Consider the following 18,252-nt stretch of genomic DNA (forward strand, 5'->3'; position numbering starts at 1 on the left):
TTCCTGCCAACCCAAGCCATTCTGTGATTCTATGATTCTGTAATTATAGTCACCTATTTATCTGGTCAGGAAGTCATTAAGCAGTGTCATAAAGATTCTTCCAGTTGAGTTCATTGGGAACATAAACTACAGAAGGGACTAAGATAATATAGCTATGGGTGCAGTGAATTGAAATAATTCATCTGTGGCATTTTCATGTATATTTTTAATATACAGTAAAAATCGAAATATGTTCATTGGTAATTTATCCAGCAGGAAAAAAAATTGCTATCTTTATAATATTAGTTATTTGCAAAAAAATTTCCACCGCTGTAGATTTGGCACTGCAGTTAGAGATAATAAGATGGCTGAGATGATAATCCAGAGGGCTTTAGCAGTGCCAGAGAGTTTTATTAGTTTGTGTGCAATATTAGTAAGATTATTGGAGTTCTTTTTCTGTGTTTTTTTCTGTAAGTAGTCTAATGGAGTTTTTATAGGCATAATGAATAAGGATGAGGTCAAGCAAGGCACACTTTACCCTTGTGAGCAGTCCCTTTGGCTAGAGTGGGAATAGCATCATTTTTGTAAACAATGTTGAAAAAGCAGAATTAGTCCCTAATGGAGGGAATATCTCTATTAAATATTTCATCATCTCCATATATGCTGATTTATTTCTAGGAAAAATAATTAAATTCATTTAATCATTCTGCTGTCTATAAAATACAAGAAGTTATTTCACACTCAAGCACAATTTAATCTAAAAAGTGATGGTAGTACTTAAGACACAACCCAGCAATAGCTCCTACATTTTTTTTTTTTAATGACCTGAAGAATAGAAGAGTCAATGCTGGAATATATTTTTTAACTTGTTCCTTGCTCATAACCAAGTGAGGAGAGAGAAAGCTTCAAGGGCAATGCAGTCCAGCCAAGGAAAGCTCCAGATGTTTTTGTAAGTTTATTTGAGTTTACAAGAAAAGCAAAGTTTGTCTATCACAGAATCACAGAATAAGCTGATTTGGAAGGGATCCACAAGGATTATTGAGTCCAGCTCTTAGCTCCATGCAGGACAGCCCCAAGAATCACACCATGTACCTGAGAGCATGGTTGAAATGGACTCTCCCAGCCTTGGTGCTTGACCACTTCCCTGCAGAGACTGTTCCACTACCCAGCTATCCTCTGGGTGAAGAACCTTTGTCTAATATCCAACCTAAACATCTTCTGGCACAACCTCAGGCCATTAGCTTGGGTTCTGTCTCTGGCAACCCCAGTAAAATCTGAGGAGTCCCTTAACTGCTAAAAGTATAAAGTATTTCCTGATTAGGAAATAAAAGTATAGTTTGTTTCTAAACTCTGGGTCCAACACCAAGAACGCTTACAGGCAGAGTCTTTGCACCTACACACAAGTTAAAAAGTATCTCTAGGTTTTGACTTAATCTATTCACTGTTTTTAAAGTAATTAAAAGTATCTTTTGGGTCCCTCCTGTAAACCCACTGTCTAACATCTGAGTGTGGGAAATACTTTAAAGCAAACATGCTGAGAATCTTGTTACAGAAATTCAAATATATCTCCTTTGAGACATGTAAATTTAAAAGCAGTGGGTATAATTTTGTACATCTATCTCAAGATTTCTAATTAGATAGCTCATTGATCCATAGGCATTGAAGGCTGACCAAACAGCCATCTGCAATTACAATTGGGTTAATCATGTCAGCTTCCAACAAAAAGGCTCCATAGCTGCTGCCTGGAGATTTGGCATTGGTGAGGAACACCAAGCAATCAGCTTGGCTGCTAAAAAAACTATGTTTGAAGCTTGGGGCAACTGCTGTGTGAGGGCTGTCCTCCTGTAAAACACACGGAAGACAGAGTATGCTAGTTCCCTCTGTAAAGGGGCAGTCATTTTGGCAGTGTGGTTGAGATTGATCTTGTCAGATTTGTCTCATGACAAAAGCAGAAGTAGCTTGTCTTCTTTATATTTCCTGCTTCAAGACAGTTGTTTTGTTTTAGTAGATCTGGGATAAAAACCAAAAAACCAGAAATAAATCACATTATTTTAAGCAATGAAGAAAACACCTTCAGATTCAAGAAGGCCCTGTGGGACCTTCAGCACTGGAGGAGGTATAAAAGCAGCTTATCAGATTTTTGACCAGAGGCCAAACTCCACAGTCCTCTCCAAAGCGTTCTGCCACAGTCTTACAGCGAGTCAGCCTTCAGAGTATATGCATGTTTGTCAGGCCAGGTTCTGGGCATACATGGGACCTAGGCAGGGGAGGGAGAGGGTTCACGCAGAAATAGTAAACATCTTGTGCTGATTCTTGGTTTCATCCTTTCTAATTCTTAAAGTATCAGCAATACTGTGTTTTAGCAGCTGATTTAGATAAGATCTCACTAACTCCTCTGAAATTACTCAGGGAAAGAAACCATAAAACCAATGGTTTTTTATGGCATTTGGGCTCAAGTTTGGACTCAACCTTTTGATAGCTGTTACACTGCCATCATTTCATGTACTTATCTCAGGCTGTGGTAGGAATACTGATTTTTACAGGATTACCTGCAGCATGGTCCTATAGTTCTCACACAACAGCATAAACTTCTGAGGTAGCAGGCTGCTGCTCCTTTCTATGTTCCAGTCCATGTAGGGAAGGACTACAAGCCAAACACGAGAACACAAACATGAGAACAATTCTTTTGAGATAAGTGGGTCCAGCAGGGTCCATGAAGTTATCAGTGTGTAAATCTTGCAGTCTTAGTCCCCAGAGCCTGGGGGTAGCTGTTCAGTAGGTGTTTGTCATTGTGTTATTTTCCAACATTTTTAATGATGAAAGCATAAATAATAACACTATATAATAATTTATAATTTGTGGTTTGGTGTATCCTTGCTTTATTTTAATTTGTTTCTTCAGAATGGAGGAGAGTTTATTTAAATGCATTGGGGATAGATGTTTATCTTATGCTCTAAGATCAAATGTGTCCATCAGAAGAGCTTCTGTATCTGTCACTGTGTATAGTTCACCGAACAAACCCATTAATTATTTGTTTCATCAGAATGTTCCTTAGGAACACCTTGTATGTAAAAATAAACATTAGAGAAATCCTGTTTGGTTTCATGATGAGTCTTTCTTTTCTTTTCCATATCCATCACTATCTTCTTTGCTGTTTTCTTGTGCCACCTTTAGGGCCAGTTATTCTCTTGGCGTTCAGAATGCCAGGTTTGAGTCCATATTAACAGATCTGGCCCATGCAGAAGAGAAATGTCACTCACAAGTGCCATAGGATGCTCTTCAGGTCCAAACTGCACAGCTGAAGTGCCAGCCCAGAGCAAGCAAGGGATAGAGGAGTCATTCCATGATTTCATGTTTCTGTATTTCTCCAGTTTACAGATACTAAACTAAATTAAAATCTGGAGGTAAAATCCTCTAGTTTGTGTTCAGGGATCAGACTGGATGACCTTGCAGGGATCACTGTATGACTAATACCTTCTAGTCTTACAGTCTAGGAACTGGATTCACACATTTTAAAAGGTCATTTTTCTCACCTTTGACACAAAAAATGGAATCTACAGTAAAGTCACTCTGGTCTCCTCTTCAAAAACAGAACAAATCTCAGCATACTGATATCAAGGGATAATGACTAACCTCCTAACAGTCCATCACACTTGCATTTTCCCTACTGTTGTAACAAGATACATAAGCATTCGAATCGCAGTTTAAATGAAAAACAGCTCTCTAGAGCCTGCTGGTTGTGTTTTGGTTTTAATTCATTGAAACCTGTTTTTTTACATTTTCTCCCTTCCACAGTTTTGAAGAAATGGATTAGAATCTCAGTGGAAATGAGTTTGTGAAGAGGGCTATCACTGGATCTCCCAGCATTGGTTGTACTCTCATGGAGATCTGTAATGTTGTACAAAATGAGCAAACCCTGTGGTTGTTCCTGTGTTACTGCCATCTGGTATGTTCATAACATTGTAAAACAGTTTAGCAGGATTCTTTACAGACACCAAAGTAAAATGTCTTTCCCTGCTTTCCAAAACAAAACATGCATTTCCTCTTCTGTGGGCTTTTTTAAAGATTTCATGGAATTACACTGTGGTGTAGGTGCGATAGGAGGAAAGGAAGGGTTTGGCTTTTTCCTCCTCATTATTCTTGCTGCTTGGTTTTTTATAGCTGAACTATTGTTCAGCTTAATCTTAATTCTAAGATTCAATGCTAGTCATTTTTCATCAGGATCATTACAGTATAGTCCTGAGCTCTGTTAGCTCCCTCCTGAGACATACTATCAAAATACATATATTTTTATTCTCTGTGCCAAGAAAAAGGAGACTTGTACTTTTACATTTATAATTATTCTTTACTGATAAGTTCTTAGAGAGAATTTACTCAGTATGGGATGGCTGATCTCCTATGAAGGGGCAGCAATTGCTAGAGAAATGTAGAAATGGCACCTTTTGCCAGACTATCATGTGCTTACTCTGCTGGGTCTAAAGCTGTCCTGCTGTTCCCACTCTGAAAGGCTTGTTCACAATGGTGCTGGGTGACCATACTGAAATCTGAAGGATGACTCTACCCAGGGAATAATCCTTCTATATCAGTTGCTTGTAAGCACAAATATTAAGCTAGATACCTGATACTTCATTAACACTGTTGCACGTCAAGCAATCAAGAAGCTCTTGCTGTCCCATGGTCAGTACTGTTCATGCATTTTCTCAGGTATCTTCAGCTTCTGCCTCAGAGCTTGTAGTACTGTGTAATATATCTGAGAATATTTCTAATGTGCCACCTCATGGATAGGTGATTAAAAACCTGCTGCTCCTCACTCCTCCCAGAGCCAAGACACACAAGAAGCAGCTGCGACTCAAAAGCATTTAAGATGATCTTTAAAAAATGTACTACTTCTGTCTGATTTTGTACAGTAGGAGCTTCCCTGCCTTTGTGCCCTCTTATTACACTTTAGGACAGTGAATGGTGGTTTTAACCCAAAACACCATTGGATTCTCTTGGGGCCAGGAGGCTGGGCTGGGTGGACCACTGGCATTGTGTAAAACTAGTGAACAGCCTGAGTGTTCACTCGCTGGTGAAAAGGTGCAGTAAGAACTGCACAGAAGGCAAGATGTAGGCCAGTGACTCTGCTGTGACATAAAGCTGAGGTCTGGGAGCATGCATTCTGCCCAAGGACAAAGGCCAGGAACTAGTGCTAAGCCCTGCAGCTGAATGACCACAAGGCAGTAGTGTGTTTCACTCCTCATCTGACAGAAAGGACAAGCCACCAGTTGGGCTTACAAACCAGATGTCAGACCACCCATCTCAACAAGAGGCTGATTGCAACCAAAGGCATGGCTTGATGGCGGCATTACCTTAGAAAGCTAACTGTCAACCCTGCCTAAGCTCAAGGCTTGGTCTGGTAAATGTGCAGTGGTTGATCTGTCCATTCAGTCACCTAAATCTGGGGGCTCTTAACCAGTAACTAAAATGACCAGGACCTTCAGCATGCCATTCTCTCTCCAGAGGAATCTACTTCATTTTTTTCCATCCTTGTCTTGTTAGAGGATTGTAATGGCTGTTGGGATCTTACATCTTTCTATTTCCGTGTTTTCAAAGTCCAGGGAAAAAATTTTGTGTTCTCTCTGGAGCTTGCTTTATTGCCTTCATGTTTTCCAAATGTATTTGTGTATAAATTTGTTGAGTTGGTATTTTCATATGCATTGTTTTATTTTTAGTTGAAGAGTGGACTTTTCAATGCCAGGCAGAGGGAGCATATTCTTATTTTCCATCAGCCTGTCCACACTGCTCTTATTGGAAAGCTGTGTGCACACATGCATCCTTCTTGTTAATTCCTCTTTTCTGAGAAAGGAACTTAGAAACCTCTGTGTCTTCTAAGCCACAGAATCTGGTATGTGGTCTTCTGTCTGGCATGAAGCTGCCAGACCTTTCCCAGCTGTAGTTGCTGGGCATCATGAGTTGAATTTTCAGCAGAAATCAGATTTTTTTATTCATAGTGATAGTAATAAGCTAAAACAACCATACTGGTTGGTTGTGTTTTTTTTCCATCAAGGTACTGTATTTACACTAATTACATTATTCTGAACTGACTTTTGAAACTTAATAAATTTGATCCATGAGAAAAAGTGTCTATAGTTACTATGATTACTTTTCTTGCAGTGCATTTTGAGATTACTCTGCAGCAGCACAGAGTGCTGCTGCATATGGACCACTAATCAAATTGCCTGATTAGGTGAAATTCTAGACTTTCAGCAAAGTTTCCTCATGCTAATTGCAGTAATAATTATTACATCATTTCTGCTCAAGGGAATCACTCAAATGCTTCGGATATAATTTCATTTCTAAACTGACTGTATAATTAAATAATACAGTATTGCCAGCAGTAATCTTCCTCCGTATTTAAATGGAAATTTTACCAGCTACCAGCAGGAGCCATAGCATCTCTAATTGGTTGCAGCTAATAATATATTATGACTAAAAAATGTTAACATTAAGGTTATGAAGTCAAGCACTTAGAAGTTAGGCAGTGTCAGCATTAGTATTGCCCACACAACTTCCATTTCCCTGCCATTTCTTTAAATGCAAGTTACAGTGTTTATGTACACAATCATTGTTCTTTTTTTCCTCTTAAGTCCACTGCCTCATTTAGTAAACAGTAATTGCAGATTTCTTTTTATCTTCCTCATAAACAGCATGGCTCCAGGTCTTGTTTAACTCAAATTATCCAAGCATTACACAGAACATTTTCATTCCTTTCATCCTCTGTGTTTCTATGGTGCTTTTGCCACACCTGAACACTATATCCAACAGGGATGTGAGTGTCAGATTGCCTTACTCCTGTTTTTAGGGAGACATGGAGTTTTAGGAACCCAAGCCCTTTTCATAGGAATGTAGGCTGCTGAAGTGATTACTAAGATGTGGGGAAGGTAAAACACGTCTGGATAGATTGCGCAAACACAAGATGCTGAACAGGGAGATCCAGATTGCAATGGCAGGAATCCAGTGCAATTGCAATGGCAGGAATGCTTCTTCTGCAGGGCCACAAGAAAATAATTCATTTTCAACCACTTTTTTGCAGACAGATCTTAATCCCACTCTGTGTTTATAGTTGATAAACTCCCTGCTTTTCTTTCAAAGTTGTCTAAAAATGCTCACCAATGACAAAAGCCTTGGAACACATTTTTAAGAAACAACTGCATTTTCCAATTTTGCTATTACAAATACCATACCACACATCATCATAGAATCATCATAAAACAGTTTGAGTTGGAAGGAACCTTAAAGATCATCTTGTTCCAAATCCTCTGCCATGAGCAGGGACATCTTCCACTGGACCAGGTTGCTCAGAGCTCCATCCATCTTGGTCTCAGACACAACCAGGGATGGAACATCCACAGCTTCTCTAGGGAACCTGTTCCAGTGCTTCATCACCTACACAGTAGAGGATTTTTTCTAGAATGTGATCTAAACATACTCTCTTTCAGTTGTAAGCCATTTCCCCTTGTCTTGTCACTACATGCTGCTGTAAATGGTCTCTCTTAGTGACAAATGCCCAGCTGTGCTGTAATAGTGCTGAGCTCCCTGGCAGTAGCACCCTGGGCAGTTGTCTTGAAAACTGCCGAGAAAAGCTGGGTCAAACCTTGTTCGAGCAGCTTGCTTAGCACCACGTGTATTACATCCTGAAGCAGGGACACAGGCCCCTTCTCTGAGGCTATATGCAAATTCTTTGACAAAGAGATGATCTTTCTTCCTTTCAATCTTCTGACAGCCCTATATACTATCTGTCTTTTGCAAAAATTAGTTAAAGTTCTAGACAGACAAGTTTTACTTAGCCAAACCTGGAGTCATCATCATTGCAGCCCCATGTTATATACAAAAGAAGGTAGGGTCCTGAAGAAAAAAGCTTGGGGTTTATACTGAAAAAATTATTTCCTTTGCCTTAAAATCTGCAAACATCTCCTGTGTTAGATCAAGGGGTATTACTCAATACCTTTTACCTTTTTTGTAGCCACAGAAAATTCTGAATCAGAAAAACCAGGATCCAGTCCTTTCCTTTGTGTCTTTACAATGAGGATCTGCAATGACAAACAGACTTGAATCAGAACTATTTCAGTGTTCATGAGTTCGAGTTTGAAGTCTTATTGATCTGCTTGTTTGCCACATCTCTCTATAAATTTCTTTTTCAGAAGAACCCTGAAAGCCAGTTTCTACTATTAGACCCATATTAACCAAAGAGGAATGATTGCAGTTACTGATTTAATTCATGGTTTGTAATATGTAGCAACCTGAACTTTTATTTTAAAGGCTCTCTTAGAGAAAGAATTGTTTCTTGTTGATTGCTAAAGTTGCTAAGGCAGTAAACCGCTCTTTTTCTACTGCATAGTGATATTTCTGAGGGCACCACAGGGGCTATACCCAGTCTGGACCCTGGCAACCCCCAGGGAATTACCCACAGTGCCTGACAGCAAGGCAGGAAATTCCTGCTAGCCAGCAGTTGCAAAGTCATTATTTCAGTTTGCACTTTTGGAACTGAATGTTTTGGTTATTCTAAATCCTGTTTTAGAGGCCTACATCTCTTCTTTAATTCCATAGACGCACATAAATTTCAGCAAGTATATAGCTCAATACACACTTTCTTTGATTTTCCATTTGTTGTTGAATAATTTCTTTCTAATCTACTAGATAATTCTTATTTTCTCTAAAATTGTATATGATGGATCTTGTTGGAAAGTAGAGTTAATATACCATAGGGAAAAACATGTTTATTAGTTGACTTAAAGATGCTGTATACTTTTTTAAAAGTGCATTTATGAAAAATTTTGCATTTAAAATAATGTATTAAGCAAGAGGAACATTAACTATAGTAATGAAATTGATGTATCAATTAATGAAATTAATTGATTCATTCTGGTCACTAAAGGCTGTATGCTGTGGTTGATATAATTTGGCATAAAAACTCTCAATCTGCTTGGACATTTTTTAATACATCAGCAAGAATTTATCTGTAACTTTAAATACCTACTATGTTCTTCAAATCTGTCCTAATGCCCTTTGAGTTCTTAAAATTAGTCTATCTCACCCTTTGCAACCTGGATTTTATTTACTGCTACAGGAAAAAAAAATACAGCCTGTTCTTCTTGATCCCTTTTTCAGACTAAAACAGATTATTCCAAGTAAAGAAATTTTTCTTTCAGAACTTTTTAACAGAGCTAAAAGTCAAAGTTGACTGTAACTGGTACTGAATTCAGTGACGCAGCTGATCCCTTATGTCTTATGTTCTTAATGTGACAGGTCATTCTTTTTCTCAGCTCTAGAAACTAAGAACTTACATTTTTGACAGCAGGAATTATAATGTTTTCACTATTGTTAAAAATGAAAGAAGTGAAATACATATGCACGTATGTATGCCTCAGTTTGTAGGAGTGTGACAGAATCAATCATGAAGCAGGCTCATTTGGCAGTCAACATTACAGTAGTTTTCTACCTAATTCCATATATAATTAAACCAAAGCAGCCCTTAATTGAAAAATATAAGAAGGCTTGTTTGTTGCATCATTTTAATATATTTAAGTTACTTACTAGATTATAGAAAGATATATGTGCAGAAGAGAAAATTATTCAAGCCCATATTCCAACCTGAGACTAGTGCCTGAAAAGTACAACAGTCTGATGCCTACTGACTTAATCACTTTATTCCATTACTTTATACTTTGACAAAGCGAGCCATGTGTTTACCATGCATACAATCAATTTACAACCAAAAAGCATACCAAACATTGTTTAAAATTATAGCAGGTAGGCGTGTTAATATATTCTAAAACCGAAGGTTTTTTGTCTTTAAATTGCCTGCTGACAGATGAGAGCCAAAATAATTCTTTCTGACAGCCATTTCAGCTGAACGTGGGTAAACTGTTTAGCTTGAGAAAAACATTTGGAATATTCTAATTAGCAACTGAATTTCTGCAGTGATTTTCAGTCAGCTGGAGTCAGACATGGATACTGGATGAAGCCAGGTTGCTTCTGGCGTGCACTGCAGCAGTGAGAAACAGGAGCCAAGACTGGCTTTTCAGCAGATTACTCTGAAATCACAGAATTGTAACTAAAACATCATTAGCCCAGTGTTTTGATTTTGAAACTGAGGCTGTGGCTGGTCCAGGTCTCACTGAAATGTTTTAGGATTTTTGCCACAATTTTTGGGCAATTGGCCCTCTTTGAGTTCTGAACACATAAGAACTGTCCTACAATTACTGAGTCCCCTAAACATTTCAATTCAGTGTATCTTAAATATTTAGGTACTGCTATCAGCAGAATCATTTCCACAAAGTCAAATTTCTTGGTTTTATAACTGCCTGCTATTTACTTTATTATTTTTGGTGAACTACAATGACTCAGACTTGCAATGCCCTCTATTATATAGCCAACTGAATGCTTTCCTGTTTAGGGTTAGCCATGAAAGAGCATTTATTTTTTAAAGTCATTCCACATGTTCCCATCCTTTGTTTGCACAGCTGTAAAAAAAGATAACTTAATGGAAATAATAGTCTTCCAAACAAGAAAGAATCATCTTCCAAGACAGCCATTTCACTTCCTTTGTGCTCCAGCAGCATCTATAGCTTCGTTATTAGGTTTCCTTGGGCTTCTGAAATGAAAATCAATGTTTTCCTTATTATGTGGCATAGATTAGGTTTTGGTGTTGATGATACCTGCAGATCTGCACTATGTGAGTGCACAAAGTATGTAATTTATTGACAGCTGGAAAGCCAATTTGGCATTACTACATTTTAACATTACTAATTGATGCCATATTCCTCATGTGCTCTAAGACTGCAGATGACGCTAAGTGAACAAGACTTTCACATGGAAGGCAGCTGTGTAGATTTCTTATTAACTGTAAATGATAAGTTGGTAAGCATAGTTTGCTATTTAAAAAATTCAATTTCTCTTCAAATACATATTTTTTCTGAAAGCAAAGCATGTGGGGTTTAGTAGCATGATTTTCAATTCATTGTTGAATAATTTCTTTCTAAGAAATCATCAAATCATTCTTCAATGAGGTCTGCAGGTATGAAATAAAACAAATTTAAATACACTCTAGTGTATTTAAACTACAGAACTTAGTAGAATGAATGCTACTAAATGCAAGCCAATAGTATTTGGTGGAATGGGGTGAAACCATTGATAATTTTATAATGTCTGCCCTCAAATGTGCATGGAGAAAATATCATAGCCCAAAGAACCACTAGTCAGGAAAAATCAGCATCTGGACAAAGACCACAGTCTTTGGATCTTCTTGTTTATCCGAGCAGACAGGAACAATCTGACTCCATCCAGTTCTTTGAGCCTCACTGTGGCAAACATGATATGATCTTTTCATTTGATTTTCATTAGAACACATAGACTTTACTAATCACCTTTTTTTTCTTTTCTAATGTGGTGACAGTGCTGTCAAACCTATCAGGAAATGTGTCAATTCAGATAAAAATTGCGTGTAAATATTTCCTGATAATTTCCAGTCAGTGATGTAGTTTGTTCTTATACTAATTTTCTTTGCAATCTATTTGAGGCCTAAACAACCGGAGCATGTCTAATTGCATACATAACGTTCACACATTTCTGTGTGCAGTGAATGTTGTTGCCTCAGGCACGGCTGTGTGAGGACAGGGCTGTGAGGAAGCTTGAATGGGGATTTGAAATATCATCTACTCACTTCTCCTTCAGCAAATGCCTGCTGCCCATTCCTGCCCTGCTTCCCACCTGCTGCTCTGTGTGTGCAGCCAGGTACTGCAGACCAGTTACTGTGCCCCAGCACTGCGGTCCAGCTCTGCAACATCGCATTTTCTGTAACCATACTGTGAACTTCCCTCTTTGGGGAACAAGAATGTTGCCTCGTGCCCCCAGCCAGGTAATAATTAGCATTGACTCCATGATTCTCAGAAGGCTGATCAGTCAGCCAATATATTATATTATATTATATTATATTATATTATATTATATTATATTATTATATTATATTATATTATATTATATTATATTATATTATATTATATTATATTATATTATATTATATTATATTATATTATATTATATTATATTATATTATATTATATTATATTATATTATATTATATTATATTATATTATATTATATTAATTAAGAAACCCATCACCCTTACAGACAGTCACGATACAGGTGGACCCAATTGGTCCTTGAATCCAAACATCATCACCATTGGCTAATTAAGAAACCACCCTTTAGTAAACAAATCTCCATGACACATTCCACATGTGCACAACAATAGATGCAGCAAGTGAAGATAAGAATTGTTTCTCATTCTTTTCTCTGATCTTCTCACAGCCTTCCCCAGGACAGTGCCTGGGAAAGTTGTGTGTGGCTCTCTGTGGCCAGAGAGCTGCTGCCACACAGGAACTCCATGCTGCAGGCAAGTCCCACTGAGGGGCTGAGCAGATGTTCTTGAGTACATTGGTTTTGTACTTAGGAGAGCACAGTGTTCTATTAACTTATTTTTTCCCCTGTAAGAAGAGGATTTGGGACTTAGACTGTTTAAAAATTCTGTGAGAGACTGTCAGCACTCTCACAAAATTCTGTGGAAAGTGAGAGGTGATCTCCATAGCAAAGACTGGGGCTTCCAGATGTTGTTTCCTGGCTTTGCATTCTTGGTTACTCATAAGGTACCATGTTCAGTGCCGGGGCTGAGATCTTGTCCTTAACAATGTCTTCACAGGCCTGTTAGATACCAGGTACTATGAATTTAGTGTTGTAAAATCTTCTTGACTGCTCAGAATAATTTGGTGCCTACTACTTTGGGTTAATTCAGGTTATTTACAAGCCAAAAGAGTGCTGCAGCTCTTTTTCACCTCTGACTATTTTCATTTGAGTGGAAATCAATGATGGCAAATACATAGAATTTCTTTGTCACAAAAAGATTGGCATCTTCAGGCATGTGTGACAATGTCCTTGTTACAAAGCCAAGCCCAGTAGTCTTTTCAAACATCAGCTTATCAAACATTTTTGTGGCTTTCTTGTCATTAATTTTTTTGGACAGCATCTTTTTTCACTTCTGCTTTTTTTGTCTGTTCTCAGTCCTCTTTAATTTACAGATGAAAAAAAACCCCTTTCATCCCTATTGCATGTGTTTTGGACAGCTTCCATTATTTCACTATTCAGACCCCAAGGAAAGGTTTAACTCTTTATATTTAATTCTTCTTTATATTTCTTACAAAGGAAGAGCAGCTTCTATGTCTACCAGTGGGCATAGCCTCTCACCTGTAGCAATAGGTAGAGATTGCTAGTAGTAGTGTTCATTAAAGCCTTTAAATTTGAATTATACAATGAGAAATCACTGAACTTACAAAACCATCCACTGTCAATATCAATTAACTAATGAAAAGACTGGAAACTTTTGTTGGCTATCAAGGAATTTTTTGGGCCTTTATTCAATCCAGTCAGAAATTCTGACTCACCTGTGAAAAAGCAAAGCTGTAGATAAAATTCTCTAAAAAAATCACTGGTAGAATAAACAGCAGGATTCATCTCCCATGGCCTGGCCAAAAGAATGGGATACACATAGGTTATAAAGAAGTAGTGTGCATTTTACATGGACTACCTAGTACTTCTGCATAGGCATATTTAAGGGAAGGTGTGAGGTGTGGACAGCTCAGTTCAGTGTCCTGCATTAAAGAACAATCTCCAGGCAGCTGGAAATGCCACTGACATATTGGCAGCTCAAATAGCACCAAGATGTTCTTGTAAAATAGTTTGCATATTTTCAATACTTAAAATTTTTGCAACAGCATCTTTTGAGAGGACTAGATCAAAGACCAACTGGTATCACTGAGCAGACACCCAGAACTATGACTACAGTAGGAAGAAATTAGGTTAAGTGTTCTGACAAAAGCATATGTTGTTGGATCGCTTGAAGACAGAATTTGATATATCTGTCAATTAAAATCAGAGTATACTGGCATAAAGCCAGTAGATTTCTTTGTTCTCTCGCACTTCCTTTGCTTTGATTGGCTGGGTGATAGAACACAAACATGTGTTCTTGATGTACTGTAACTCAAATATTAACAGGAGTGATAACATTTCTGAAGAAGATATGAGTAAGAAGAACTATTATTTTAATATAAAATCTCAGCACAGTGACCTTTAGACATAACTGAGAGCACTAGGACCAGACTTACACTCAGAGGAAGCTGGGTCTGGGGAAGGACCTCAAAAGCTTCTCTCGGCCACCCTCATAAAGGTGATGCCTGATTCAACATGGCCTAAATTGTTCCAGGATATTTAATTAATCTGTACTAAATAATCTCTGATGTTAAAGACCTCACATGATCTCACCTGCCTTTCCAGGCACTCTCTTCTACCGTTCCTGCTGTTAGGAAGTTTTTCTTAGTGTCTAGCACCAATCTTTTATGCTGCATTTTTTTCCTCCATACTTAAAACTGACTTTACTGTAATGCTGGTGGGGAGGCAGGAGAAATAAATTAAGTGATTTTGGGGGTATAAAAAGCACTTTGGTGCACCTTTTTCTGGCAAAGCTGAGTTTTGCAGTACTGTTTTGGTATTTCTCAGAGACTAGAATGGTCTCTTCCAGATAAAAACTGCACAAATTGGCATAGCTGCCCTTGCAAACCACTATCAAAACAAATCTTATCTAAGTACCCATTCAAGTAGTGTCAAGGCTTTGTGATTTTGGATTCACATGAACATTAAGCTGTAATTACCTTGAGAGAAGTTCTTGGCTATTGTCTCATGAGAGGTGAGAGTGGCAGGCCATTTAACATAAGTTCTTCCATAGGGACAATGACCCAGGGACTGTCTTGAGCATTATTTCAAGTACGAATGTGTTAAGATGTTAAATATAGACCCAATTCTAAAGTTTCCATGACATTCAGCGTGTCAGGAGGAAGGTATTCTGGACAGAGACCCTGATGCAGAGATCCTGATGCAGAGGCAAATTGTACTCAAAATTTCACAAAGATATTTCTGACCAGCCATAGATCCATCAGGATTTGGGAGAATTGGAATTCTTCCTGTGAATGCCATGTTTCCAGCTTCAGTTCTGTCTGAAGTGTTTTCTAGACAGGACCGATGATGGGGGTGTGGTTACTTAGCAAAGAGGCAGCTTTAACTCCTGATTCTGCAGTTCAGAGGCTGAGAGTCTTCATGTCTGTGTCCACACCTGCATGTTTTGTGTAATGGCACACAGTTTGAGAGCAACTGTTTATATTTCAAAACAAGATGCTTATATTTCTACTTCCCTCTGCCCATTACATGTGGGCAGAAACATTCCTTCTTCTGTGGGTTTTCAGAAATTCTTTGTATCTGGATATCTTTGTGTCCACATAGAGAATAAAGAATGAAGGAAATGCGGGGAGATGTCCATTACGCTGATATTGAGAGTATGTATTTTCCTTCTCACCCTAGTCTAAGCTGAATCCATTAAACCATAATGATGCACATGTTCAGCAATTTTTCAGTAGCTGCTGAGAGGTGCTTGTGTTTTCTGAGTCTGAATGTTATTGTCCCACCATGGGACATTTGAATGCTGCACTAGTCCACCTTTTCCATCTTTTTTTTCTTTTTTTTTTTTAATTCTGGAAATGTTTCTGAAGATCTTAATGTTGTGAGAGCTCACAGACCTTGATTATTCAATTAGGCAGACCTTTGGGTTATGGCTCTAATATTTCAGAAAAGATTCATTGACTTGCTTTTGTCTTCTCCCTGGAGCATTTACTATCACCAGAGCAAAGATCTGGAAACTGACAACACCACCTGGAACTAAGTCCCTACCAAACTCTATGAAAGGGTATTTAAACCCTTTTTAAGAGTTTAAAATTAAGAATTTTCTGCTTGGAGGCCATGAGAGAGTTCTGTTGATTTGTAATCTTGTTGTGCTCTTTTTCTAAGTGTTTTGACTTATCTTCAGCTAGTATAAATGAGCATCATCAGTGAAAAAGAAAAGCTTCTTAAAGGGTCTTGAAAATCTGGCCATTTAGCAATGAAGGTTTTAAGCCAAAAAAACCAAAACCAAATAAGAAAAAAACTAAAATAAACCAAAACATAACCAGTTGTGTTCTTTCTGGCTTTGTATCTAATAGATGTTAAGCTATTCTAAAAGTACTATAGACTAATTATTTTAGAGTTTGGAGGTCTTCTTATAGTATTCTAGTACTTTTGGTAGGTTGAGGCTATCCTTTCCAGAAAGTACTGGTACTTAGGTACCTGTGTTATCCATGACCCTTCCTCAGTGCAGGACAGACTTATCTAAGATATGTCTCAGCTTTAAGGATCTAAAAATAACAGATGGGATCCATCTGCCTGCTGCGCATAGGCAGGAAGCAGCCTACTCTCTTCATCTACTTGATGTTATCTTCAGCCTCAGGATGTTATCTGACTTCTCCTTAAGAAAAAAAAATAGTTGTGGAGAAGCAAAACCTTGCAAATACCTTGCAGCAGTTGTAGAGTTTCTGTAACTTACTTCCAGAAACTTTATTAGGATGAAGTTGTGTGTTATCTGGTGCTTGATTTGGTAGCCAGTATTCCCTGTGTGCCTCATAATGGCTTCGTGCAGTAGCATATTTGACAGTCATTTTTAGTTTATGTTGTATTTTCAGGAAACCAATTCTGTTTTCACGTTGTTCTTTTTTGACAGGTATTGATGTAATGGGTGAGGAGTAGCTGAGGCATCAATGTCATCAATACCCACCGAAGCTGTAGGTGTGTTTTTAGGTTATGTGTTACTGAGTGAATGTTACAGTATCACAGCCTGTATAACACCATTCCAAGCCTTGTGAAGAATTCTTTGCTACTGCTATTTGTTCTTGCCTGACAAGTACAGCCAGCATGAGCTAGGGTTATTTGCGCAGCTGGAGCCAGTTCTGGTACCCTTATTCATTGAAAAACAAACTTCTTCTGCAATGTCCATGGAGTTTCTGAAACACTAAATAACTAGTAAAATACGAGTAAAGGGATGCTGTTTGCATCACTGTAGGGATGCATCACTGTCAAAATGTCCTCCTAGCATTACCTTATCATCCTGGTGTTTCACTCTCTTGCCACCTTCTGATTGTAACTGAAGTGTGACACACAATTGTTCTATTTCTGAAACACTAAATAAGTGCAATAGACTGGCTTCTCAACAAAGCATTAATAAAAAAAATTAAAACTATAAACCCATAAAAAAAACATACCACAAAAAAAGCTAACATATTTTCATTTTTTATGTTTCATTTTAGTCTTGGAACTGAACCAGGTGATTATTCCCACTTATGGAACTGTGCCAGACCAGCAAAACCTTCATACTCCTGAATGGGTGGGTACCTGTCTACTTTAACTGTGAATACCTGTAAAATTTCCTCTTGTAGCTATGCAGCAGTCCAGTAGCTGTTCCAGAAGACTAGCATTCATTTGCATTTGCATCACATGCAGTTCATCTTTGTGATTAAATCTGAGTTGCTGTTATCCCCATTTCCCTAAAGGTACCTGAAGTAATTGACTCATCTGAAAGTACAGGTTGTCACAGGCACTGGACTCAATTATAAGTGACCCATATAGACTCGCCATAAACTGATATATACACATACACCTCCTCTCTCTATGTAATTCTGTTTCACAAATGTATAGGATTTCTCTGTGTGTATAAAGAATAAATAGTTCTGAACACACCCTACATATAAACACACAAACCCAAGAAAGCTCTAAGAAAGCTTGGAGATACCAAGAAATTCCTTACTGCAAAGACTGAACTGACAAGGACCTGGAGTTGTCCATTCCCTTTGTCCAAAGTTTGAGGTTTCCAGCTCACCTAAGATTTTCTGCAGCTAGCAGGCTGCTGGCTCTAGCTCAAGAACCCCTGCCTCAGATCTCATAGAAACCAGTATCCAAAGTAACTGGAAATGAGTTTCCTTCTGGGAGGTGGACATCCTTGACGACTCCCCTGACCCTGTGTTTCACAGCAAGGTGTTCATTTGAAGCTGTTTAAACATTTTTGAAGAATGAAGTGCAACCAGGAGCTTCCATTTCCCAATTGAGCGCCTAGACTTGGATGTTATAAAAATCCTCCTTAGGGTCTCCTCGTGGTTCATTGATTTTTTTTATCAATTTTTTACATATTTTTTACATATTTTTTTACATATTTTTATGACGTGAAATAGCATCAAAACAGCTGGAATGTAGTATACCTTGTGGTTAGAACAGTCTCCTCTGAACAGTCTTGGTAGAATTTATTTTTATTTCTACTGAAAATTGATGGTCAAA

General features: G+C 38.0%; 1 protein-coding gene across 4 annotated transcripts in view; it reads left to right on the top strand.

Moving 5' to 3' along the window:
* Positions 1 to 18,252, top strand: part of ANO6 (anoctamin 6) — a 79,423-nt gene that overhangs the window by 17,999 nt on the left and 43,172 nt on the right. For 3 of the 4 annotated variants that reach the window (XM_068190052.1, XM_068190053.1, XM_068190050.1), the window contains exon 2: positions 17,232 to 17,308. The exons of the other annotated variant lie outside the window; for it this stretch is intronic. Coding sequence is in view for 2 of the 3 variants with exons in the window: in XM_068190053.1 (XP_068046154.1) it covers positions 17,232 to 17,308 (77 nt within the window). In the remaining variant the exon portion in view is untranslated. The remainder of the gene's footprint in view (positions 1 to 17,231; positions 17,309 to 18,252) is intronic. 4 annotated transcript variants of the gene reach the window in all.

Source organism: Anomalospiza imberbis, chromosome 5 (assembly GCF_031753505.1).
Source record: "Anomalospiza imberbis isolate Cuckoo-Finch-1a 21T00152 chromosome 5, ASM3175350v1, whole genome shotgun sequence".
Lineage (NCBI taxonomy): Eukaryota > Metazoa > Chordata > Aves > Passeriformes > Viduidae > Anomalospiza > Anomalospiza imberbis.